General features: G+C 37.5%; 2 protein-coding genes and 1 long non-coding RNA gene across 4 annotated transcripts in view; 2 read left to right on the top strand and 1 right to left on the bottom strand.

Annotated features, from left to right (window-relative positions):
- The window catches only part of LOC111197675 (uncharacterized), a 139,363-nt gene that overhangs the window by 316 nt on the left and 112,771 nt on the right, over positions 1-26,276 (bottom strand). The window lies entirely within an intron of this gene.
- The window catches only part of msh3 (mutS homolog 3 (E. coli)), a 92,322-nt gene that overhangs the window by 17,550 nt on the left and 48,496 nt on the right, over positions 1-26,276 (top strand). For both annotated transcript variants that reach the window (XM_049470189.1, XM_007243932.4), the window contains exons 9-15: positions 5,951-6,081; positions 10,661-10,769; positions 14,186-14,270; positions 14,622-14,731; positions 17,032-17,164; positions 21,821-22,008; positions 22,863-23,031. In XM_049470189.1, coding sequence (XP_049326146.1) covers positions 5,951-6,081; positions 10,661-10,769; positions 14,186-14,270; positions 14,622-14,731; positions 17,032-17,164; positions 21,821-22,008; positions 22,863-23,031 — 925 coding nt within the window. The remainder of the gene's footprint in view (positions 1-5,950; positions 6,082-10,660; positions 10,770-14,185; positions 14,271-14,621; positions 14,732-17,031; positions 17,165-21,820; positions 22,009-22,862; positions 23,032-26,276) is intronic.
- Positions 14,173-26,276, top strand: part of ckmt2b (creatine kinase, mitochondrial 2b (sarcomeric)) — a 182,177-nt gene continuing 170,073 nt past the window's right edge. Inside the window, exon 1 of the mRNA XM_049470191.1 lies at positions 14,173-14,184. The gene's annotated coding sequence lies outside the window, so the exon portion shown is untranslated. The remainder of the gene's footprint in view (positions 14,185-26,276) is intronic.

The raw sequence follows: 26,276 nt of genomic DNA, 5'->3' as shown, positions 1-26,276 counted from the left end.
AGCTGGTCATTTAGCATTTTGGTGGTAGCTGCCAATCCACCTTTAACTCCTACCAGTGGACAGTGTGTAAATAGTGTGTAAATATTGTACATTTTGTTTTGTTTTGTTTTGTTTTTGGTTTTGGGTGACTGTTTTTACGTCTCTGCATCACCTATCTCCGGTAACCTCCTGACCACTTGTCCTCACACTACCACAATATTTACACATGTAAAATTTAATTCTATTCCAGCAACTCCTTCTTGATGGCAATAAGTGTATAAAAAAGGTATCACTACCCATTATGTCCCACGTAGGTCTTATTGTAGAATTTGTTTAGAATATTGTACATTTTTAAAACTGAGATATGCTTTTATTTTGGGAAATCGCTGCCTTATTCCTTTGTTAGGCATATTCCAAACACAAATATGTAGGAAAGGAATTGTAATGGTTGAGCTTCACTCATTTGCAGAGACACCCAGGGGTAGACAAGATGGTTATCCTAGCAACTGTTGTCTACAGGTTGCTGCGACGGGTGTGCGTAATGTGGTTCTCCACAGAGGTTTGGGGGGAGGGTGGGCGTTCCAGATGCTGTGTCATGGGTGCTACTGCTATTTACCACAGTGTCGGCTAATGCAGGTTAGTGTTTATTGGATTTAAAATGCTCCTTGGGGTAGAACCACACTAAGAACTACGCCAATATATTGGAAGAAATACAGAAAAACAGTCATAAAGGCATACATGGAAAAATACAGAATAGAGTAATAATAAAAAAACAGAAATATGGAAAGTATAAGAAATTATATTAATATACATTGAAACAAAAATAAATGTGGAAATAAATATGGAATATGATGAGCATTACAGAAAGAAAGACAGGAAGAAATACAGAAGAAATTTAAACAAACATGGAAAGAAATGCAGAAATACAGCTCTGGAAATAAGAGACAACCAAAGTATTAGTTTCTTTTATTTTACCAAACTGAAAACCTCTTGAATATAATCAAGAGTAAGATGGAGGATCACATGCCTTCAAACCAAGCTGAACTGCTTGAATTTTTGCACCAGGAGTGGCATAAATTTGTCCAAAAGCAGTGTGTAAGACTGGTGGAGGAGAACATGCCAAGATGCATGAAAACTGTGATTGAAAAACAGGGATATTCCACCAAATATTGATTTCTGAACTCAAACCTAAACCTTATGAATATGAACTTGTTTTATTTGCATTTATTTATTTATTTATTTATTTTTTACAAATAACTGCTGTCTGTAGTTTATAGAATAAAACAACAATGTTAATTTTACTCAAACAAATACATATAAATAGTAAAATCAGAGAAAGAAACTGAAAACTTTCAGAAACTGAAGTGGTCTCTTAATTTTTCTTTCAGAGTTCTATGTAAAGAAATTGAAACTGGGAAAATAATATAGTGAAAATACAGAAATGTAGAAAGGATTAAGTAACTAAATATGTAAAAAGCTACAGAAATAGAAAAATTAAATGCAGAAAGAAAGGTGAGTACTATGTTTGAATAGTCTGAGAATGTATTTCTTTATGTATTGTAATGTAATGCCTCAGACCTGATAACTAATCAATGTACAAAACTTTGTCAAAACAAAAAATCTGAGCCTTTTTGCAATGCTTAAGATATCCAAATCAGCTGTTCACTTTGATTTGCAGAAAAAGTGTTTAATGTTTGATTAGTTACATACACTAAAAAACAACAACACTTTTATTAGTGAAGGCTGCAGAAGACTGGTCAGTAAAACTTTCCAAGCCTGCGTTTATGGTTGATTTGTTTAACATTTATACTAAATCATGTAAATTAATGGTGTACCACTTTGATGAGGTACAGATGAGGCCTAAACATGAGAAAATAAGCAAAGTGAGAGACCCAATCAGCAGCCTGTACTACACACAGCGGGGAGAGTAGTCAGCAGGTGGTCTGCCTCTTAGCTCCATATTGTTACAAATGTTCTTGGATGATGCTCAATAGTCTGCTTGTTTCACATTGTTTCATGACAAATTAAGACTGTCGCAGAGTGTGGAGAGAACTGGCTCTGGATCTTTCAGAAGAAAATGAGATGTAAGCTGTTTTAGGCATCGGTCTCTAACTACCAAACTGTTTCTACTTCTATTAGGCTTTGATCCATATGCTCAAAACAAGTCTGAAAACTAGCAAATGCGGAAACTGTGGGCAGATTCATGTCTTGTTTTATTTCATGTGCATATCTGCCAATACTGATACATAACCATTTATTAATAAAATAAAAATGTTTCAAAAAAGAGTTCAGAAGCTGTAAAATTAAGCACATGCAGATTTTTTGGTACCACTTTAAAATAAGACTGCCTTTATAAATGGTTTATAAATGACTTACAATTCATTTATTAATGGTTACTAATTAGGTTGTAAATGCCTTAAAAGCCATTAATAATCAATCATAACACATACATAAAAAGGGCAACAATGACCTGTTGTTTGCCAAATAGTGAACCCACAACCATCTATATTGTTAAACTTTAGATCTTGTCAGATATTCAACTTATGTTTTCTCCGTCTAACCCAGCTTGCTTCTCCATCTCCATATTTTCCATCAGTCTACATCAGTTTAACCATTTAACTCCAAGTTCAATCATTCCACCACTTACTGATTATTAATGATTTTAAGGCGTTTACAACCCAATTAGTAATGGTTAATAAACTAATTGTAAACCATGTATAAACCCTTTATAAAGGTAGTCTTATTTTAAAGTGCTACCGGTTTTTTTTTGAGGGTAGTACCCTGCATCACACAAACAACTAAAGTATTGGTTAGAAGTATCTGTTAATCCTAGGGACATAATTTGTATTCATATTTGATATTTTATTTCCATTATCTTCCATTAAAATGATTACATAAGTCCCAGGGTGCTTCTCTTTGGAACAGTTCTTTTGAAAAGTTCTGGAAAGAAAACTGTGAAATGTTTTTTTTTTTCTCTCTCACACATAGCACCGAACAGAACAATATACTCAACAGTGCAATAAATGTCAGCACTGTATGTGTAGATAAGTTTAGCGGGGAAGAAGCTTCAGTGTGTGATTGTATTGACGCTGTCTATTGACTTGTGGGATGGCTTTCTTATCTCGTACTGCTTTTCTGGGTGCAAGACATCAATGAGCCGTGTCAGGTGTGTTGAACTGGTTTGAGAACAGCAATAAAACTGGTGATTAAAAAAAAATAAAACCTGATTAAAAGAATAACAGTGATAGTTGTGAGCTCGCCTTTGGTATGATGACCATAAATACTGTTCCATGAGGGGCTGTAGGTTTTGTAGGGTAGTGTAGTGAGTGAAGACCACTTTATAGATGGGCTTGTGTGTGTGGTGTAGGGATGCAGTGAAATTAATTGTTTTTGGCAGTAGCTTGTCGTTGTTTTTGCAGATTTTCAGCATATTTGCTACTTTATTATTATTTATTTTATTTTATTTATTTCTATTTATTTATTTTTTCTGTTTTTATCCCATTTCTCCCCAATTTACAAGGCCTTCTGATACATCAGCTCCCAGACACCTTGTGCTGAGTGACCTCACCATTTGGAGTAATGTGTGTGGGGAGAGAGCGCCAAATAATTGTGCTCTCTCAGGGCTTCGGAAACTGATGGCAAGCTGCATGACCGAGATTCGAACCAGCAATCTCCCCATCATCATGGCAGCGCCTTAGCCTGCTGGCCCACTCAGAGCCCAACCAAATTTGCTACTTTTTAAATCAATTTCAGAACCTAAATGTGTTATTGAACAAATGTAATCATGAATATATGTTAAGCAGGGCTTATCTGGTCAAACATTTTAGATAGCTAGCTAGCTAGCTAGATTACTAACTACCGCAGCAGTAACACTCTAATCGCATGTGAGTGAAACTTCCGCAGAGAAATAAAATTTTGACCAAAATCATGGATCCCCATACAGCTTTACAGGAGAGAGACTTTCAATAGAAGTCAATGTAAAAAGAGAGTTTTATTTTAGAGAGTTTCTTTTGGTCATCAAGAAATGTTGACACAAGGTAAAGAACAGTTTATGGGTTAAAATGATTAAGTTAACTAAAAATCGACAAAAATGGAGGCTACTTTTTCATTGGAAAACAACAAGATGCTAAGTGCTAGGCTATGCTAGTTAAGATAGTTAGTTTCGCTAATTACCTCAGCAGGCCAGCACAGCTAGTTTAGCTTTATGCTTCTTTCAGCTGGAAAACAAATAAAGAGGCCGTAAACTCATACTAAGCTTGATAAATTATGCTGAATGCTTTATTAATGATAACATTTATGCGAGTAATGCGAAAAAAATAATTGAAACCTACTGTTTGACTGTTTTTTTTTGTCTGTGGTTTGCCGGTTCTCTGCCTGGGGAGTTGTAAGTCTGCTGCTAAACAAATCCTAGTGTTAGCGGAAATGCTACAGTATGACTTAAAACAGACAAGTCATTGTTCAGTATTAATCATCCACTTTTTTGTTTTTATTTGACTGAACACAGCAAGTGTTTTTTTTATTGTTTTTATTATTATTATTATTATTATTATTTATTTTTTTATTTTTTATTGTTTTGCCTTTTTCAGACAAATAAATTTGGTTGCTAAATATTTTCGGTTGCTAAATATTCGGTGCATACCTAGTTTATTGGCATTGTAATATCCAGACTTATCATGATAATAGCGGTATTCTGTCTTAAAGCAGTCTATTTTGTAAGTTTGCAGTTTAACTGCATCCACTAATTATTCAGCACTTTATTATTTTGGTACATTTCTTGTTACATTACATAATTTAATGTTACATTACTTATTTTGTTACATTATAGTTATTTTCTTCTGAAGATTTTAATCTTTTTTATATTATTTGTTTTTTTATGTAAATATTTAGATTTTATTGTTTGAAGCTGTTCCGTTTGAAGCTGTTTTTTTTTGTTGTTTTTTGTTTTTTCAATATATATAAATCATCGTTTCTGCTCTTGTCATGTGTGTGTTCACATGTCTTTCCCCACAAAGCTTATTTGCTTGACCTGATCAAGGAATATGTCATTTGTCTTGTCTCTCTCTCTCTGTGTGTGTGAGTCTGTAGATTTGTCTGTTGTGACGGATGTTTCCACACATTTTGCACAGGGGTCGTTTATGATATGATATGACGACGTTGATATGGTTGTAGACAGTTAGGGAGTTAGAAAGATGCACGTGTGTGCATGTGTGCTTTGGTTGCCTCAGCAACTGTAAAAAGACGACAAAAGACAGTGCGAGTCCTTGAGATGTGGTGATGTTCAATGGAAGGGAGACAGGAGTGAATGGAATGATGGCAGCCTTTGCTGGGTGCACACGTGTGTGTGTGTGTGTGTGTGTGTGTGTGTGTGTGTGTGTGTGTGTGTGTGTGTGTGTGTGTGTGTGTGCGTTGCCTTCATATCGGTGATATGGAAGCTGTTGGTTGTGATGTTTGAAGGTGTTGACGAATAGGACACATTTAAACACTTCTAATGAATGTCATTTTTATGAAACACTAAATGTGTGAAGATACAAGTTACATTTTTAGAGATATCTACACCCATTAGACATCACATTTAACACCACCTCCTGATTTCTACATCCATTGTCTATTTTTATCATCTTTATTTACATTATATGAGCACTTTGTTAGAGACTGTAGTTCAGTATTCTGTTTCTCTGCATAGTTTGTAAGCCTCTTTTCACCCTGCTTATTCGTGGTCAGGACCTCACAGGACCACTACAGAGCAGATGCTGTGGGCACGGTCCTGTGGGCACGGTCCTGTGGGCACGGTCCTGTGGGCACGGTCCTGTGGGCACGGTCCTGTGGGCACGGTCCTGTGGGCACGGTCCTGTGGGCACGGTCCTGTGAGCGAGGGTCCTACAAAAATGTATAAAAACTAAGAGAACAGTTAAGGGAATTAAATTGTTCTTTTCTCTTTTTTCCATTAATGTCTACTTGACCCGAACTCCAGTGTCCAGGCAGATGATCGCATTCGGATTGAGAAGCAGGAAAGCACCCAGTTTGAGTATCCCACTGCCATGATGACCGTCAGAGAGTTTTACACCAGCAGGTCTACTCGGACTGTGAAAAATTGTGAAGAAGGTAAAATTTATTTTATTGTTTTGTCTGCGTCCATTTTGTCCAAATGTGTGTGTTGTCTGTTTGTGTATGTGAATTGTGTAACTCAACAGGGTTATTTTTGATTTGGATACTTTTGTTTCTATGCATTGATGATAAACCAGTAATTAATGTGCTGGATATAGTTTTGAACTTTTTCTTTTAGCTAATAAAGCACTTTAATTTTTTTTTTGTTTTATAATTTTATTTCAAATTTTTCCCATTTTCTCTCCAATTTACACGACCAATTGCCCAACCCACTCATTAGGATTCCCCCCCCCCCCCCCCCAACACTCGTAATGCCCTAATGCACCAGGAGGGGGAAGACTAGCACATGCTTCCTCCGATACATGTGAAGCCAGCTGCCGTTTTTTTTTTCGAGTTGCTGCTGATGCAGCATTGCTGAGCAGCCAGCGCGCTCAGAGGAAAACACAGCTGCTCGGCTCCGGTACATCAGCTCACAGACGCCCTGTGCTGCAGACATCACCCTAGGAGTGATGTGGGGAGAGAGTGCCATCTACCCATCCGGAGGGAGCAGGGCCAATTGTGCTGCATGAGCAGTGATTCTGCGACCTCCCGCTTATAGTGGCAGCGCTTTAGACCGCTGGACCACCTTTTTTTTTTTTTTTTTTTTTTTTGAAACATGTCTGTCAAAATCCACCAGTGGGTCAAATCCACTTATGGCCATTTTATTAGAAACAGGTGAATTTTTTTGTTTGGTTGTTATTGACAGTTATTTATCAGCCATAGGGGTGTAGCGGGACAGAAAATTCACAGTTCGCTTCGCACCTCTGTTCATTACGTTTTCGGTATGTTTTCTGTACTGTCGGCGGAAAAAATAAAGAGGCTGGGAATTCTGTATAGCCTCACCTTTATTAACTTCATAATAACAATGGAACTTATTTATAATCATGTTTTGTTTTTTGGGATGGAATGTTGGAGTGGGGCACTTTTATTAAATGCTTGAAACCAGGGTTCTCTCCTTTTGTTTGATAATTGTGGCGCTTTATTAAGAATAAAAACAACAGCATTACTTTAACTGCCTAAACTACACATATTTTTTTCCCCAAACATATAGAGATAATCTCCTCTAGTCTGTACTGTGTATTCTGTGTGCTTTTACACGAACCGAACCGTGACCCCACGTACCATGATGGTGGGTCGCAAAGAATACATGCACTGTTACACCCCTAATCAGCCACCCTCTGCCCCATCCATCAGTGAGCCAAAAGGACCTCTAAAGGACAGTGCTGGCTAGATAACATTGTGTTTGCGGATCATTCTCAGCACAGCAGTGACTGACACCAGCATTGAAAGTGGAATGGTAGTGTGTGTATCCCACACAGCAACAGTATGGAGGTTTTTGTAGATGTACCAGATCACCACCACACAGTCATCAGGCTGCTCTGTCTGTCTGTCTGTCTAGCTGGTCTTTTGAATGTAGAGTCACTTGGCCGGCCTGCCACGGGCTTCAGTGTGTGGGTTTTATCCTGTAATTGAAAAATCATTCCCTGAGGGACAGGCGGCTCTGAGATCAATAGCTGCTGTCGTTAGTCTGGAGGCGCAGAGGATGAGCCGCGGTGGCCGTATCTGTCACATCCAGGGACTAAATCACCCTTATTCGGCCTGCGCGCCATCCTCTAGACACCACTCATTACCTCTCCGTGTCACCGGCTCTGATGTTCTCTGTGAAGGTGCCCGTTTTCTGCCTGGCATGTCTTCAACTCTGTGATAAAAGCGTGTTGACAATGGCCTGGGGCCGTCGTTTCTCATCTGGTCCGGGAGTCGCTAAAAGTAAATTCATCTGTGATATAACAAGAGCTTTTTTACACCAGAGTCCAGAAGCTTCCCCCTGTGATACTTTCACAGTACTCAGGAACTCATTTTCTTTCTGATGGATTTGGTGAGAGGACAGAGGGTTTTAAGCAGGTGTTTGCACAGCTAAGGCAAAAAACATTGACTGACATTTTTATTAAGCAAACACAGCAAATGCTGGATCAGTAGTTCCAATATGAGATGTCCTTTTTTAGATAGACGTTTTTTTTATAGAGTAATTGTTTCATAAAGGGGACATGATATGCAAAACTCACCTTTTAGGGTTGAGTTGTATTTCCACTTGGGTTTTGACTGCCCCTATAAACACTACAAACACAAACAAATCTGTCCACCCGTTTCTGTAAATCAATTGAATGAGTTTAGTATCAGGAATCCTATGCTTCTAAGTGCCGATTTTTGTGTTGTCACAATAAGGGAAACCTGCATAGGAACACCCTGGCAACTCACGCCAGATCCACTAGATCAGTTAAAGATCCATCATTTTTTGTCATTTTGTTTGAGAACCTCAGACACTAAACAGCAGGATTAGCCACTAACAGAGGGATCTGTACCTACTGTCTGCAGCATGTCAGCAGATGAGAGAGAGGTAAGCACTTGCGTTTCTGTTGCAGTTTAGCATGAACTAGCCTGTTCGTGTTCCGCAATTTAGCGCAAGCTAACATTAATGTGGCAAATTCTCAGTGTAAACAGTGTAAACGTGGCCCTCAACAGCTTATTTGCATAAAAGTGACAGAGCTCTAAAATAGCTCATTCTGAAATGACCAAGAATACAGCGAGTGAGATCTAAACATGTGAGAGTCATTTGTGCAAAGAATTCCACTATCAACACTCCACTGCTACTGCAAAATCTGCAGGATCTGCTTGAATGTTCGATCTGTATGGGAATGATTATTGCAGGACATCATTAGGAACCTCTACAACTTTATTTTGAGACATCTGGCATGTTGCATTATCCATTATTATTATTAGCATTATTTGTATGTATGTGTAGCTCAATAAATATTGCCCATATTACAATATTGCCCATAACGTTACAATGTAACTCCTAATTGGATGATGTGAAGCATTACAAACCCTATTTGCTTAAAATGAATGAATTAAGAAGAATCTGTAGAATTAAGATAATTTAATACAAAATACCTTAAATCAACTAAATCTTGACCTTGCAGTGGTTAGTCATATTAAACCTGTGTTGTTAAACCTCCTATTCAGAAACATTGTATTAAAAATGATGACTGCTTTCTGAAAAATGCAAAAGCATATACTCACCACTGAGAAGGCAGGAATTGCGTATATTGGCTCTGGGATATTGATGTCATGTCTGGGATGGTGCTGATGCTACTGCTTACTGGCTGACGTCAGTGTGATGTCATCATAGTGCTGAATGAGAGGAATGCAAGGCCGAAACAACTGCGGCTGAATCTGCTGCTTTACATGGTGCAGATCTCTCTTATTTGAAATGATTACTCATCACTCTTTGTCTGTAAGCTGTTTGTGACCGAGGGAAATACATTCTGTATTGTGTAATGTGTATCAGTAATATCTGTTTTTTTTGTTAGTGCTTCAGTTGTTGAACATTCTTATTTGAAGCTGATGTCCATAAGTTTGGGGGATTTAGGGCCCTCTCTGGTGAGAATAGGTAATTGCACTGAGCATGCGGAAGAATCATTTTAAACTGGGGGGGTGTGATGCGATTTCCTTTCAGAGCAGATCCAATTACAGGTTACGCTCAGTCAGAAACTTCACTCCTTCGTTTCTTTGTTTTTGCTATGAGTAAATGAGCTACTGAGGTCTGAGTTTCCCCTTCTGAAGTCTCCATTGCTCCACCAGCTGCTCGCATTCAGTAAAACTGAGCTGAATCCTCTTTTAGAGGCTGTACATGTGATGTAAGTACGTAGACACGCGACGTAGCCAGAAGAACTCCCGCGAAAAGCGACCAGACAGCCCAGTTTAAATATATTAGGCTTAGCGGGGATGGTCATTCCAGCACATTGTTACTATTAAACACAATGTTTTATCCCACTCAGAAATGCTTCAGTTTAGAAACAAAATAATATGAACTGCCTCTTTTAAAGCATTGGGATAACCTTATAAGATAAGTCCACACAGCTTAAGCCAAACTTTATTTTTACCCCCAGTTTGCTTAGTTCGGTCAGGGAAACTTGCTGAATGACGCTAACTAGCTTGCTAAAGCTAACCTCATCGGCAGTGTTACAAGGAAGCAAGTTAGCTAAACCATTTGCCTGCCAGGATCTTGTTTATGCAGTTTCACTTGTTTCTCACCACTTTGGTTGTGTTACTGTTTTAGTACTGTTGAAGCTGGCTGAGTTTTTGGATAAATGCATGTCAATTGGCCAAGCAGTTCTCATAGATCTAATGAGCATTTATTTATTTATTTATTTATTTATTTTTATATGTTATTCTTTGTCCAATTTTAGTATCATCAGTTGGTATGATTATTTCTAGATTTTACAGAGTTGAGACTGAAAATAAAGCAAAATGTTCTGTTGAAAAATGTTTGACCAGCAGGGCATACACAAGTAATAAAAATGCAATATGAAGCCCTCATCTAAAACTGTAAAAAGACACTAATGTACAGTTGTTCTGACTAGACAGATTAGAAGTACATAGCAATGTATACACAATACAATATCAGTTTAAAATGCTGTTATCTGCAAAATGTTTATTTGCTCTACGTAATTTCACATATTCTCTTGTCTCATTGCAGGTTCTGCCTCTTTCTACCTGAGTTTAGAAAGTCCGGTGATTTGCTGTCTGGGTCCAGTGATCCAGTATCTGACTGAGTTTAAGCTGGAAAGAGTTCTGCTCTGTCCCAGGTACTTCACCACCATCTACATGTACATTACATTACATAGTAACTCTATCTAAAAAGACTTACATTTTTTATATGTAAATAGTAGGGGTGTAAAAAAAATAGAGAAAATTGTTTTAATATTGTTTCGATTTTCAAAAAAAAGAGGAAAAAAAGATTAGTTTACATGTAATGATTGAAAGCAGACAGTGATTCATTTAGTGTTGTGTTTAAACCCTGATCATTAGATAGCAGTGTTGTACTCTGGAAAAAAAAAAGAGACCACTTCAGTCTCTGAATCAGTTTCTCTGATTTTGCTATTTGTAGGTATATGTTTGAGTAAAATAAACATTGTTGTTTCATTCTTTATACTACTGGCAAGATTTCTCCCAAATTCCAAATAAAAATATTGTCATATAGAGCATTTGTTTGCAGAAAATGAAAAATGGCTGAAATAACAAAAAACAACATGCAGAGCTTTCAGACCTCAAATAATGCAAAGAAAACGAGTTCATATTCATAAAGTTTTTGTGGAATAACACTGGTTTTTAATCAGTTTTCATGCATCTTGGCATGTTCTCCTCCACCAGTCTTACACACTGCTTTTGGATAATTTTATGCCACTCCTGATGCAAAAATTCAAGCAGTTCATCTTGGTTTGAAGGCTTGCGATCATCCATCTTCCTCTTGATTTTATTCCAGAGGTTTTCAATTTGGTAAAATAAAAGAAACTCTACATTTTTAAGTGGTCTCTTTCTTTTTTTTTTCAAAGCATTATATGGTGTGTGTATAAGTAACATACTCTCGATACTGTTTCTTGTCATAAAGATTGGCCATTTTTCATCAAGTTTTCATCAAATTTGTGTTTTTTTTATAATGAAAGAGAATTTGATTGATTAAAATATTGTAATATATTACCTTGCTCAGAGTATTGCAGTATATTATATCATGTGACCAGGTTCTTGCCTATTCACAGCTCTAGTATTTAGACCTTCTTTTATCAATGCAATGAAGCGAAACCCTATTGAACAGCTTTTCTGTCTGAGTTTTGGCTGATTCATTGATAAAGTCAAAATGCGTCACTCGTGCTTCTCTAAAAGTGGGTCCTATTTGCAGAATCATTTCATAACCAGTAAGCATATGCATGTCCTTTTACATTACCAAACAACTTTTAATGACTTTTTTTTTTTTTATACACACATCCATCATGTCTTAACAAGATGCTAATTAGGAAGTCATTATGTGCACATATACCCTTTTATTAGGCCTTTTCTCAAGCACTTAAAAAAGCTCAGCCGCCTGCTTTGAAGCATAATGTAGCTGATTAGCCTCTTTTGATTCGCTGTTTTCTTCTCCTAATGCGCACATGTACCTCACAGCTGCTTTTTTAATGTCTTTGCATCCAAACAAACAAGGGCCAATACAGTTTCTTTAAACCGCGGTTATGTGATGCGAGACGAGGCGACGGGAGGAGGGGAGGCTGATTCAGGGTTTGTGTGGCAGTTTAGGGTGGTGGAAAGTTGTCTGAATGAAGCTATAATTAAGGATTGATTAAGGGCATTGTTTAACAAGAAATAACAGGGTCCTGACCTCACAGGCTCACAGAACGAGCCTTAATTAGCATGCATCACGGTCAGAAATGAAAGCCTTGTACTGTGCAGCTCATTTTCGCCGTGTAGAACAGCTCGTCTCTGGGGATTTGGATTGTGTTCCTTTTTTGCTCCCTTGCACAGATTTTCTATTTGGGGGTAAAAAGGGACTTCAATTTTAAAACATTTCTCATAAAAGGAAATTGGCTGATATGTTTTATGTTCTTTTTACACCTGCAAATTTGTACCGGGCCAGATCACCTTTGGCCTATATTACAGATATTTTGACAACATTACATTACATTAATTTGATCCTGAAACCAGTGACCCTTAGTCTTCTAAATGCACACTCCAATGTGCTATTCCAATAGAACCATCTCTATAGCTGTCTTAGGAACTTGCCTGTGTTTTAAGGTGTTTCACATATTAAACTGCACTTTGGTCTTCTGCACGGCTCTGGTTCTTCACCCTTCATCCATCACGCTTGGATTTAGACCAAAACAACCTTACCCAGACCTATAAGAGGAGCTGGTGTCCAGTCCAGTCCCAAATGGTCCTTTAGCCAGTTTAAACTATTATTTATTGTGTGTGTAAAACGTGATTGTCTACAAAGGTATAATATTCGGCAATGCTGAATTAGCATCGGCCAGAAAGGAAAGGGATGGCTGACTTCACATGTGTTGCAAGAATCATTTGTTAGTCTTCACCCTCCTGGTGTGTTGGGGTGTTACTGGTGATAGGGGGAGTCCTAATGAGTGGGTTGGTTAATAGGCTGTGCAAAATTGGGGAGAAAATGGGAAAAATTAAAAAATAAAATTATATATATAAAAAATAAATGCTTGGGATGTTTGGGATAAAATCGTATTGCATTTGACTTTTATTTAAAGTAAGATAGTAAGGTTTTTACTTCTTCTAAAAGTTGCCATTTTGTTTGACATATTACAGATATCCCATCCTGCAAAACTTAATTTCAGGGAGTCCCTGTCCCCTAATATAACAAAATTAAGAGACTTCTGAATCAGTTTTTCTGTTTTAGCTATTTATATATATGCTTGTTGAATAAAATTAACATTGTTGTTTTATTCTTTAAACTACAGACAGCATTTCTACCAAATTCCAAATAGAAATATTGTCATTTAGAGCATTTATTTGCAGAAAATGAGAAATTGCTGAAATAACAACAAACATGCAGAGCTTACAGACCTCAAATAATACAAAGAAAACAGCTTCATATTCATAAAATATTAAGAGTTCAGAACTCAATGTTTGTTGCAGTTACTCAGGTTTTAATCACAGTTTTCATGCACCTTGGCACCTTTCTTTTCCATCAGTCTTACACACTGCTTTTGGATATCTTTATTACTCCTATATATATATATATATATATATATATATATATATATATATATATATATATATATATATATATATATATATTAGGAGCTAGTATAAATAAGCTTAATTATACTTGTGAAAGAATAAGACCTGTAAATATATCCTAACATGTCTTACAGTCATTTATCCACTATGGATTTTATATATCCTGCATTCCAACACCTCTACACTGCCAAAGTGAAAGAACAAGCATAAATCCCATCCACAGAAAACAATGATAGGTCTGCTGAGCTCAAGAAGAAACTAATCAGGATGTAAATTCTGCCCCAAAAATTGCAGTGTAAGGTCTACTGAGCATAAGAAGAGTCTTGTATGTTCGCCACTTGCTTTTTTTTTACTGGGATATTGTAGATGATTTGCGGGACACTATAAATGTGCGAGAGAGTCCCGTGACTCGCAAGAGATGTAAGATCGCCCAAACTTTAACTAGTGTTCTTCTCCACTGCTTTCTCCACAGTTCATTTAGAAGACTGTTGAGTGATTCAGACCACATGGTATTAAGTGCCACCACCATGAAGAACCTGGAGATCTTTTGTAACCAGGTAAGTTCTGGATCACTCATCACCTGTGGAGGACAAGCACTCTGACACAGTTAGGAAATATTCTCCAGTGCAGCACAACACGCTGTACTGTCTCCCTCCCTCACACATAGCTACACACAATGCCTCGCGACTTCTCCTTCATATTCATATTCATTCCCCCCAGCGCTGTAATGACCAGGCACATGCAACAACACTGTGTGCTGTGTGTGTTTTCCCCTAACTCATCTCAGCATGACTCACTTAATTAGCACGGCTGCTGTGAAATCATAACGATCTTTCCTCGTTGCGGGCGTTTGTGTAATGTCAGCGCCGGTGCTGTCAGTTTAATGACCTCCTGCTCTTTTCTCCCAGACCACAGGCTCAGTGAAGGGCAGCCTGCTCTGGGTTCTGGACCATACTCACACTCCGTTCGGCAAAAGGCTGCTGAAGAAATGGGTCAGCCAGCCCCTGAAGTCTGCATCGTGAGTTCCTGCATACTCCAAAAACACACACCTCCAGTCTCAGCTCGGGAAAGTATGTACAGTACTATTCTAGGCTCTGCCCCCCTGCAGATTGCAGAGGTCCCTAAGGTATCGCTGCTGTCGGTGCACCATTGGATATTGATGGGTCATTGATGTGGTGTGAGTTAGTAATGCAAATAACCATTTTTTAGCATTATATTGTGAATCATATTAAAATAGGATTGTTTAAAAAGTTTATTTATTTATTAAATTATTTATTTATTTATTTATACAATGCAAATACAAGAGAGGGGTGAGAAAAAGCAAGTTTGCCTTTACTTTAAGGGCAATTTTCACACCAGAATTACCAGAACTATTTGGTCCCGTTAAAATCGACTCTGGTTCGTTTGTACCCTTGGCACGGTTCGTTTGGGCTCTGCCCCCCTGCAGATTGTAAAGGTCCCTATGGTATCGCTACTGTCTGTGCTCCATTGGTGATGGGTCATTAATGTGGTGTGAGTTAGGAATGCAAATAAACATTTTTAAGCATTATATTGTGAATTATCGTAGAATAGGATTGTTTAAAAAGTTGATTTATTTATTTATATAAAGCAAATACAAAAAAGGGGTGAGAGAAAGCACACTTGCCTTTACTTTTAGGGCAATTTTCATACCAGCACTATTTGGTCGGGTAAAAAAGGACTCTGGTTCGTTTGTACCCTTGGTGCGGTTCATTTGAGCAGATGTAAATGTAAGATGTAAGATGTAAATCTGATTACATTTCCATGTGCCATTCATACTGAATTGAGTTTCAAACCGAAAGGCTTAAATACTTTTTTCCCCACAGCAGTTTTTTTGTTGTATGTGTGTGGAATAGAGAACAGGGGTGCCACAAGGAAAGTGAAGATTTGCATGCTGCCAAGTTCCCTGAAGAGACCATGAACTCACAAGGATGAAAGTATATATGAGGAGTTTCTTTGCAAGAACAGAAAAGTGCTATCCTTTAAACATGCATTTATCTGTATACTGGAAAAGAAAATGAGACCACTTAAAAATGAAGATTTTCTTTAATTTAACCAAAATTTGAAAACTTCTGGAATATAATCAAGAGGCAGAAGGATGATCACAAGCCATCAAACCAAGCTGAACTGCTTGAATTTTTGCACCAGGAGTGGCATAAAGTTATCCAAAAGCAGTGTGTAAGACTGGTGGAGGAGAACATGCCAAGATGCATGAAAACTGTGATTAAAAAGGGTTATTCCACCAAATATTGATTTCTGAACCGTTAAAACTTTGGGAATTTGAACTTGTTTTCTTTGCATTATTTGAGGTCTGAAAGCTCTGAATATTTTTTTGTTATTTCAGCCATTTTTCATTTTCTACAAGTAAATACTCTAAATGACAATATTTTTATTTGGAATTTGGGAGAAATGTTGTCCGTAATTAATAGAATAAAACCACAATGTTCATTTTACTCAAAAAATACCTATAAATAGCAAAATCAGAGAAACTGACTCAGAAACTGAAATGGTCTTTTAATTTTTTCCAGAGCTGTATATAAACACCTGCAGTTGTTTTTATGAGCTTCCATATTAAATCCCCTTTTTGCACCTCTAGCAACAGGTCTGGAAATTTGCAGTTATTGAGTCAGCAGAGCATTGGCTATGTAGTTTCTGATTTGATTTTTAATTTATACAATTAAATACAGAAATTTCCTTATTATTTTGAAAATTCTAATTTAGTGTTCTGGTTAAAAAAAGTCTCAATTCAGCTTATTTATAATTATAGAGCTTTAACAAAACAAAGATTAAGAACATTTTCAGAAGGCCCTACCTGCACAACTGACATCCATTTATGCTGTTATATGAGATATTTGTACTGTAAAAGTCTATTGGGGAGCAGATTTATTCTTAAAACCAACATTTTGCTGTTATCCCTAAAGGAATGACCAGTCTAATATAGTTTAACTGAATTTGGGCATCTGCTATTGACACAATTCAGAATAACAGCTTAAAATACTGTAAGACAAAAATTCCACAGCATCCAGAAATGTATAATAAATTATGGAGAAAAAGAATTATGAATCAGAATCAGCAAATCTCAATCTCTTTCTCAGCAAAGTGGAATCATAGTGTGTACTGTGATGTTTCAGTGTTGCTTCTTTTGCAGTTGAATTGAGAGAGAATGATTGTGGGAGATAATGCAGATGCAGCGATGAAGTACCCTGATTAATGTCCCGGATTTTGCATGTAAAAGGGGCTTATGTGTGTTATGTCCTAAATCTCTCCTTGTCCTGATGTGGCTTTTTCATGTTCACTCAGGGAGATCCTGTCTCGTCAGGAGGCGGTGGCAGAAATCCTGTCCTCAGAATCCAGTGTGTTACCCTCCATCCAGGCCCTGCTCAATCGCCTGCCGGACCTGGAGAGGGGTCTCTGCAGCATCTATCATAAGAAGGTATAAACAGATGAAGGCCCAATCCCATTTCTCTGGCCCTACCACTTATCTTTATCCCTCTGTTTTACATGTGCATTTCTAGGGATAGGGCATCCCAATTCTTGACAGGCTGGAGGGGCTTTTGTTGCCTTGTTGCATTTGCTCTTTAACATATTCACCCTTTACACAGCATTTACTGGAAAATACACTGTAAAAAAACTCAAGTTGCTGAATTTAAACACTACTACAGTGTTGTTGACACTAAAAAAAACAATGCATCATATTTCAGCAATAAAAATTGATTTAGAGCTCAGCTCTTGGGCAGCATCAGTCTCTTGGAAAAATGTTGAGGGGTAGAATGTATTGATTTTTCCCTGAGATTTGCCTGGGGTGCCTGTTAAGAATGTTCCAGCCCTGGGTACCATTAAAAAAAAAGGGCATCACACAAAGGGCACTCAACTAAATCAGCACTAATCCAAAGCAAGTTATCCTCCTCAAGTCAACCCCCTATTCGATCACCTTCAAATATGTCATTAATTCCCAAAAACTACCACTAACACTAGAAAAACTGGATGGATTAGTTTAGTTAAGTCCAAATTGCTTAGTTCTTGAAGACTTGCAGATCGAGCCTAGAGGTGTTTCATTAAAGGATCTGTTTGCGCTTCTGGAAGTGTGGTTTAGGGACTCTGGAGGCTTCCTAACACTGAATTATTTATACAGCACCTTGAGCATATGTTAGATGATTGACTGCAGACATGACCGCTGTCGACAACTCGGACAGTGTCAAGTTGTTGTACTGCTGTTATTTAGCTTCTGGCTGCTTGAAGGACATCTATTCAGATGGACGCTGTGATGGATTGAGCATGATATGTTATTATTTGCTATGTTGGTTCAACACTTATGTAATTAAGTTGCATCACATTCTGTATTGCATCACTGATATTTTTGCCAGTCATGCACTGACCAGTGCATTTCTATACACATGTTGTGAACTAAAACAAGAGAAGAAAAAAGCTATTAAAAAAGCATTATTTATTGTCACTGAAATAACATTAGTCTTAATATAATAAAAACATACTTTTTTGTTTATTGCAATTATTTTGTAGACAGAATATACTGCAAAAAAGCACTTATTGTGATGAACTGGATGTCAGTGTGTGCCATGAACACTATTACACACACTAAAGACTACAACTCCCAGTATGCACCAACACGTGGCGTTTCGGTGATCTAACTCCTCTTCCTCTTCAGTGACACAACTCAAATCCATGGAAGCATGGATTCAACAAGACTTCTGAAAGTGCTTTTTTTTATTTTTTTTTTTTTTAATATCTGAAACCAAAATTTTAACAACAGATCCTTTAATCCAAGTCCTTTTAAGTCCTATTTTCATTTTTGTGTGCCCCTAATTTTAATGTATGTAAGGTTTAATGGATACAGCAGTAAAGATTTAATTTAATTATTCCATTGATTAATTAAGGTTAATGATGAGTATGTAAACATGCACATAAAGCAGAATTAGTAGGTAAATGTCCTTAGCCTTAATGGATGCAAACTCAACGTTCATTAAGTTCTGGCCGCACCTTGCTGGTTGCTGCTTTGCGTCAGTATCTGACTCTAAAGGTCCTCGTCGCCTCTGAAAGACTCGTTTCCCACACTTCTCCTTCATAATTAGGAAGCAGTAATTTCTTTCCCTTTTAATGTCTTCTTCAGTGCATTCATTTCCAGAATCATCCGGGCTGGCTGAGGGGACGGTGCTCAATGGTGTGTTTCCTTTGAATTGCTCTATTAGCATAATGAAAAGAGGGCGAACCGAATGGTCATTGTCTTGGAGGTCTGCGGATGCTGGGAAGCAGTCAAGAAGAAAGGCCATCCTCATTAACCTGCCTGCCTCTGCTGTCATTCAGCCCTGCATGATCAAGAACCGTATGTTCCCACCATAGAAGATAAAATTAACTGAGAGGAAGGGAGTGAGACATAGACTATGTATCTCTTCTTGTAGATTTCTAGATATCGATACTGATCCAGAGTGATCCAGACTGGTGCGTTTGGTTGTGTGATTTAAGCTTGCATACAGCTTTATGGTCAGACATGCTGTTTCCATTTAGGAACTGATTTGTGGATTTTTTTTTTCCACTTCTCATAGAAACGAATGGGGCCCAAACTTTTTGGCAGGTGTCATTTGTAACAATTTTACAAATACGATTGTAATACAAAGCAATCAAAATATGTTAGCAAGCCATGAGCAACCACCTGGGATACACAACAACACCCTAGCTTTCATTGAGCATCATTATGGCAACTGCCTAAAAAAAAAAATATATATATATATATATATATATATCATAATCTCACCATGACGCACTGTAGCACCCTCACAGCTTTTACTTAGCAACAACATAACAGCTCATAATTAGTAATACAAACACAGCACAGCAATAAACTTACATTAAAAACCAGCTAATAACCATTTAGGAGCACCATAGCAAAACCCTCTGGGATGTAAATTAGACTCTTTTTCTATGACAGGAATAAAAAAGTAGAAAAAAATAAAAGAGTAAATAGTCCTTTATTCATGAATTGTCTTTTTAATTCATTAAGTCACTAATTTGTTTATATGTATTAAAATACAGATATCCATACTTGCTTTCCAGCTGAAGATTCAACCTTCTATTCCTGCCATCATCATATGATAATGGTCCTAGCTAGGAGTTGAGAATTGTGATGAAATTTAATTATGATGAAAAATCTACAAAAAATGGAGAGCATTTAGGGCTCTGAATGGACGGGCGGACTAAGGCACTGCCACTGTAATAAGGAGATCGCCGGTTCGAATCCTGTTCTTGCAGCTTGTCATCGACTGCCGGAGCCCTGAGTGAGCACAACTGGCCTTGCTCTCTCTGGGTGGGCAGATGGCGCTCTCTCCCATGAGAAATACAGGTTAGATTCATCTCTCCCCTCCGCTGATGTATCAAAACCGAGTCGCTGCACTTTCCTCCGAGTGTGCTGTGATGCTACTCGACAATGCTGCATCAGCAGCAGTTCTAAAAGAGGAGGTGGCTGACTTCACATGTATTGGAGGTGGCATGTGCTACTCTTCACATTATTCCTCCTCCTTGTGTTGTGGTGTCACTAAAGATAGGGGGAGTCTTAATGAGTGGGTTGGGTAATTGGCCGTAAAAATTGGGAGAAAGTGGGATAAAAATCACCTACAGGGGTTGGACAATGAAACGGAAACACCTGGTTTTAGACCACAATAATTTATTGTCCTGACGGACAGTTCTGGTGGAAACAGGAGAGTTGAGGTGCACATTGAATTCTGCCGTGATTTGGGCAGCCGTGGTTTTATGTTTTTTGGATACAATCCGGGTTAGGACCCGAACATCCCTTTCAGACAGCTTCCTCTTGCGTCCACAGTTAATCCTGTTGGATGTGGTGCTAACATTACGCTGGATATCGTGGCTCTTGATACATCAAGACAAAGTCTTGGTCACAGATGCGCCAGCAAGACGTGCACCAACAATTTGTCCTCTTTTGAACTCTGGTATGTCACCCATAAGGTTGTGTGCATTGCAATATTTTGAGCAAAACTGTGCTCTTACTCTGCTAATTAATGTGCAATGTGCAGTTAATGAAGATTGGCCTTCAGGCTGCTCCAATTTAGCCATGAAACCTCCCACACTAAAATGACAGGTGTTTCAGTTTCATTGTCCAACCCCTGTAGGTCTATAATGGACTCCTAAATGGACTATTGGTGAGATGTTTAGTGGTCTACTCACTGGGGTTAAAGTGTTAAGCCCAGAAGAAGCTGTAGGTCTAGAAAATAATCTTAAAATTCTTAAAATCTCAGCTTTTTTGCGCCCACTTTCCTGCTTGTTTCATCATGTTCTTCTTGCAGCAGCATTGCATGTACGATTACATATAATAGAGAGAGTGATGGGGACCTGCTGTTCTATAGTCCAGTATATGGACTAGTGGACTGGTGAAGTCGCTTCATTGGGCTCTTAAAAGTCTGTTTTCCTGCAGCCTACATGAAGCTACCACACTCCTGCATTTTAATGAAACAGGGAGGGTGCTTTTTTATTCCCTCATCATTATGATTAGTTGGGATGACTAGTAGTAAGCTAGATGTGCCTAAATAGACTGCATGTTTAAAAACAGATGCAAAGTTTGGACCAAGCTTTAATTAGCTGTGACATGATGTAGCTGGCCTGGATCAAAATATGAGCAAGCATGGGTTGCAAGTGTGTACATTTGTGTACAATGTACATTTGGGCTTGATAGGATCTAATAAACACACAGAAGTGCATGCTGGGACTCAACACTTCAGTAACTGGAGAGGAGTAGTACTGCGTCGATATAATTTGCTTAATATTCACTTGAACCCATGAAAGAATCCTGGTAATTCTATAAGGCCGCCCACTTTTTGATTATAATTGGCCCGTCTGATAAGGGTGACAAGACAATGATGTTCAGAGTGGGCGGGTTAATAGAATTACTGGGATTATTTAGAGGGTCTGTGGCCATTATATTAGTTAGTGCTGTCTCAGTCTACACAGTTGAGTCGTCAGTGTGTTATTCATTGTTTTTATGGTTTGAAATGTGCTTTTTTCATTGTTATTTTAATGTTTTCATGTTATTGTGTGTGTGTGTGTGTGTGTGTGTGTGTGTGTGTAGTGTTCCACTCAGGAGTTCTACCTCCTCAGCAGCACGCTGTCCCGTTTGGGTATAGAGTTTCAAGCCCTCATCCCTGCCGTCCAATCACAGATTAGCTCTGCCCTCTTAAAAAGCCTACTTCTGGACACTCCCCAGCTGCTCAGCCCCGCCCACAACTTCCTCAAAGTACTTAATGAAAATGCTGCCAAGTAAGTATGTGTTAGTAAAAGAAGGTAACAAATACTATTGACAGAAACAGTGTTCTGTGGCAAACAGAATGTTATGATATAAGTTAGCTATCTAAGCTAATGCTAACCTTATTCTCTCTCCTGATTCACAATAGTTAAACATTGTAATACTATGTATTGAGGTAATGTTTTTCAATAGTATGATATAAGAGTGATTTTAGAGCATTTGTTTGAAGTAAATGAAAAATTAACAAAAATATGCAGAGTTTTCAGACCTCAGCTAATGCAAAAAAAAAAAAAATCGGAAAAGTTCATATTCATAAAGTTTTAAGAGTTTATAAATCAATATTTGGTGGAATAACCCTGTTTTTTTAAACACAGTTTTCATGTATCTTGGCATGTTTTCCTTCACCAGTCTTACACACTGCTTTTGGATAACTTTATTTCACTCCTGGTGCAAAGATTCTGTGGCGAACAGAATGTTATGATGGTATAAGCTAGCTATCTAAGCTAATGCTAACCTTCTTCTCTCTCCTGATTCACAATAGTTAAACATTGTAATACTATATATTGAGGTAATATTTTTCAATAGTATGATATAAGAAAGTGAATACCACTAAACCCTAGATCAGACATTATAATGAATATATCTGAACTGAATTATCTATAATTCAGAATCCAGTGTGTTTGTTTGCACTTTTTAAGATACTTTACACTTAGATGCATAAATAAATTAATTAATGAATCAGTAGAAATCATCCAGAATTACTTGGAATAAAATATTTTACATAAAAGTTTTTCTTTCTTCTTTAAAGTTGCTAAGTTTTTTGTGAGATAATGACTATGCGAATATGTTTCGTATTGTGTTTATTCAGGACAGGAAATAAGACTGAGCTGTTTGCGGATCTCACAGATTTCCCTGTGATCGAGCAGAGGAAAGACCAGATACAAAACATTCTCTCCGACATCATGGAGCATAGACGAGAGCTTCGCCTCATCCTTCGAAACCCGTCACTGAACTATGCCACCGTGTCTGGACAAGAGGTACAGAAAGCAGACCATCAGAGAGATCGTATTTCTTTCATCTTCTTCCCTTTATGCCCTCTCTCTCATCTTTTCCCTTCCACTATAAAGAAAGAACATCAAAGCTGAATCAACCTGGCTGACCCCTGAAGTAAAAATGTGAAAAGAGCAAAGGTGATTCCATGTTAACATCTACAGGTGTTGCTCAGAAGGAAACTGCAGTAGTTACTACTGTTACTACTGACAGCTTAATGCTATACTTACATTTTAACTTCTTTAAGTTGGTTAGGAATGTATTTGTTAAGTGTTTTGAATCACTGGGGGATGAAATGATCATCAATAAGTAGGCCTGTCACGATAATTACATTATTGATTCATCGTACAATAAATGGACACGGAATAATGTTGGATAATACAGCTCTGGAAAAAAAATAAGAGACCACTTCAGTTTCTGAGATTTTGCTATTTATAGGTATATGTTTGAGTAAAATGAAAATTGTTGTTTTATTCTATAAAGTACGGACAACATTTCTCCCAAATTCCAAATAAAACTATTAGCATTTTAGAGCATTTATTTGCAGTAAATGAGAAATTAACAAAAAGATGCAGAGCTTTCAGACCTCAGCTAATGCAAAGAAAAATATGAAAAGTTCATATTCATAAAGTTTCGAAATCAATATTTGGTGGAATAACCCTGTTTTTAAACACAGTTTTGATGTATCTTGACATGTTCTCCTCCACCAGTCTTCCACACTGGTTTTGGATAACTTTATGCCACTCCTTGTGCGAAAATGTAAGCAGCTTAGCTTTGTTTGATGGCTTGTAATCATCCATTTTCCTCTTAATTATATTTCAGAGGTTTTCAATTTGGTAAAATCAAAGAAACTGATCTTTTTCAGTTGTCTCTTATTTTTTTCCAGAGCTGTATAACAGTAAATAGTATTTTAGCCATTTTCACTTAATGGTCTTAAAATTACAATGCCTTTTTTTCAATACTGTCTTATCTTGACAGGCCTATCAACAGACAATAGTTTTCTCTTGAAATGGGGGTTCCACCAGCAGAGTAATTGTATACCCTTCACCCCAACACCATAAAGGTTAAAAATGTTTAACCCTGATCATGCTGGGAACTCTTTGACATCTTAATCTCAATTTACTTGGCTTTTGCTCCCCCTCAATTGTCTCCTGAAGTAGCTGTTGTGATTAGCCTGAAACACTTTCTTTAGTGGACTGCAGTGTTTAAGGTTCACACTGTCAGTATCCTCAAACACTCATTCTTGAACTATGGCACATTACAGACCAAATACAATTTCATTTTTTTTGGTCTCATTAATTAATACTGATATTGTATTTGGATCAAACTACAGGTTCTCCAACAACCATAGCCATTATGATCAGATAAACAGTGAATTGGTCAGGCCCTAGAACTGAGAATCAAATGTGTTACCAGTTGCAATCTTGCAATCTATGTGGGAGATTAAGAATTTCTCTGATTATTTCAATAAGGTCGAGGTGCGAAATAATTAGTATCAAATTACAGTGCAGAAGGTAAAAGGACAATCTCTGAAATGTCACGGTTTGTATGCAGTCCCAGACCTGCCTCTCCATCTGTTCCCTCTACTTACCACTCATGCATAAACAACGAGCTTTTCTCCTCCCACAGTGCGCAGACACCGGCCCTTTCTCATCACTGTCTCTCACCAGCCTAAATCATTTGGGCTCATCCAATTGCCCTTTTTTTTCTTTTTTACTACTCCAGCTCTGTTTGGTGCCTGTGTGTTTGCGTCAGCGCCTGCAGCTTGAGCTGCGACCCTCACTTTCCTCATCAAATGAGGGGCAGTGCTTGAGTGAAGGAGCTTGCGTTGTGACACAGCAATCAGCAATCAGACCGCCTGAACCGCGAATTAAGCTGCGTTCACATGAACTTTAGCCATTGTGAAACACTGAATGACGTCATTTTGGTGATGGAAATTAGATGTGTAGCAAAGTTTACTGGTAATTGAAGTGTAATGGTTTGATGACTTAAGTAGGCAATTGAAACAGTTTTTTTTGGCATTAGTTTGGAAATGGCAGAATATTTTTTCTTCTTTCAACTTTTATGGGTAATTTGTTTTTAAAAAGTGAGAACTTGGAAAATATAATATTTATCCATGAGAAAATAATGCAGTACAGTAATGAACTTAGCATTGTTTGACAAATTTTGTTTATTTCTAGAGCATGTTTACAAGCTAAAGCTGACCAAAGTACTGAACTGACTGATTCCTGAGACCTTATTAATGAGGACACATTCTACTGGCTGGAATATGAATGAGATTTCTTTTTATTTTCAACATGATGTATGTTGGATGAAGTCCTGCCCATTCAATAAAAACAGCCAATCCGCTTGCAGCAGGAGGGTAAGCGTGCTGGTCCTCTCATTGTCTTTGCAAGAGCAATACCCACAAAAAGCCAAAAAATCATGTACTTCATACATTATTGAACCAAAAGGTATGAAATATCTACAGCTCTGGAAAAAAATAAGAGACTTAAAAATTATGAGTTTCTTTGATTTCACCAAATTGAAAACCTCACAAGCCATCAAACCAAGCTGGATTGCTTGAAGTTTTGCACCAGGAGTGGCATTAAGTTCTCCAAAAGCAGTGTGTAAGACTGGTGGAGAAGATGCCAAGATGCATGAAAACTGTGATTAAAAACCAGGGTTATTCCATCAAATATTGATTTATAAACTCTTAAATCTTTATGAATATGAACTTGTGTTCTTTGCATTATTTGAGGTCTGAAAGTTCTGCTTTTTTGTTATTTCAGCCATTTCTCATTGTCTGCAAATTAATGCTCTAAATTACAATATTTTTATTTGGAATTTGAGAGAAATGTTGTCTGTAGTTTATAGAATAAAACAACAGTGTTTATTTTACTCAAACATATACCTATAAATAGCAAAATCAGAGAAACTGATTCAGAAACTGATCTTAAATTTTTCCATAGCTGTATACAATTCTTGTCAGATTTTATCACAGATTTGAGACAACAGTCTCTATAACAGTAATTTGACCTTCTGTTTCCAGTATTTTGGTCTCGTTTATTCAAAGAGATGGGAGGCTGGTCCACAGAGTAAACAGACTCACCTTGTTAAATTTCAGTGATGAGTCAAGAATAACCCCACAATTTTTGCCAAAGCTGGATAAACTACTGATCAAATCACCAAAAGTCTGGATACATTCTTTTCCATGACTTGACCTCTTCTATATTTAGTGCCACTGGATATT

Source organism: Astyanax mexicanus, chromosome 22 (assembly GCF_023375975.1).
Source record: "Astyanax mexicanus isolate ESR-SI-001 chromosome 22, AstMex3_surface, whole genome shotgun sequence".
Lineage (NCBI taxonomy): Eukaryota > Metazoa > Chordata > Actinopteri > Characiformes > Acestrorhamphidae > Astyanax > Astyanax mexicanus.
Note: the sequence above shows the minus strand (reverse complement) of the source record. Positions and strands in the feature narration are given on the sequence as shown.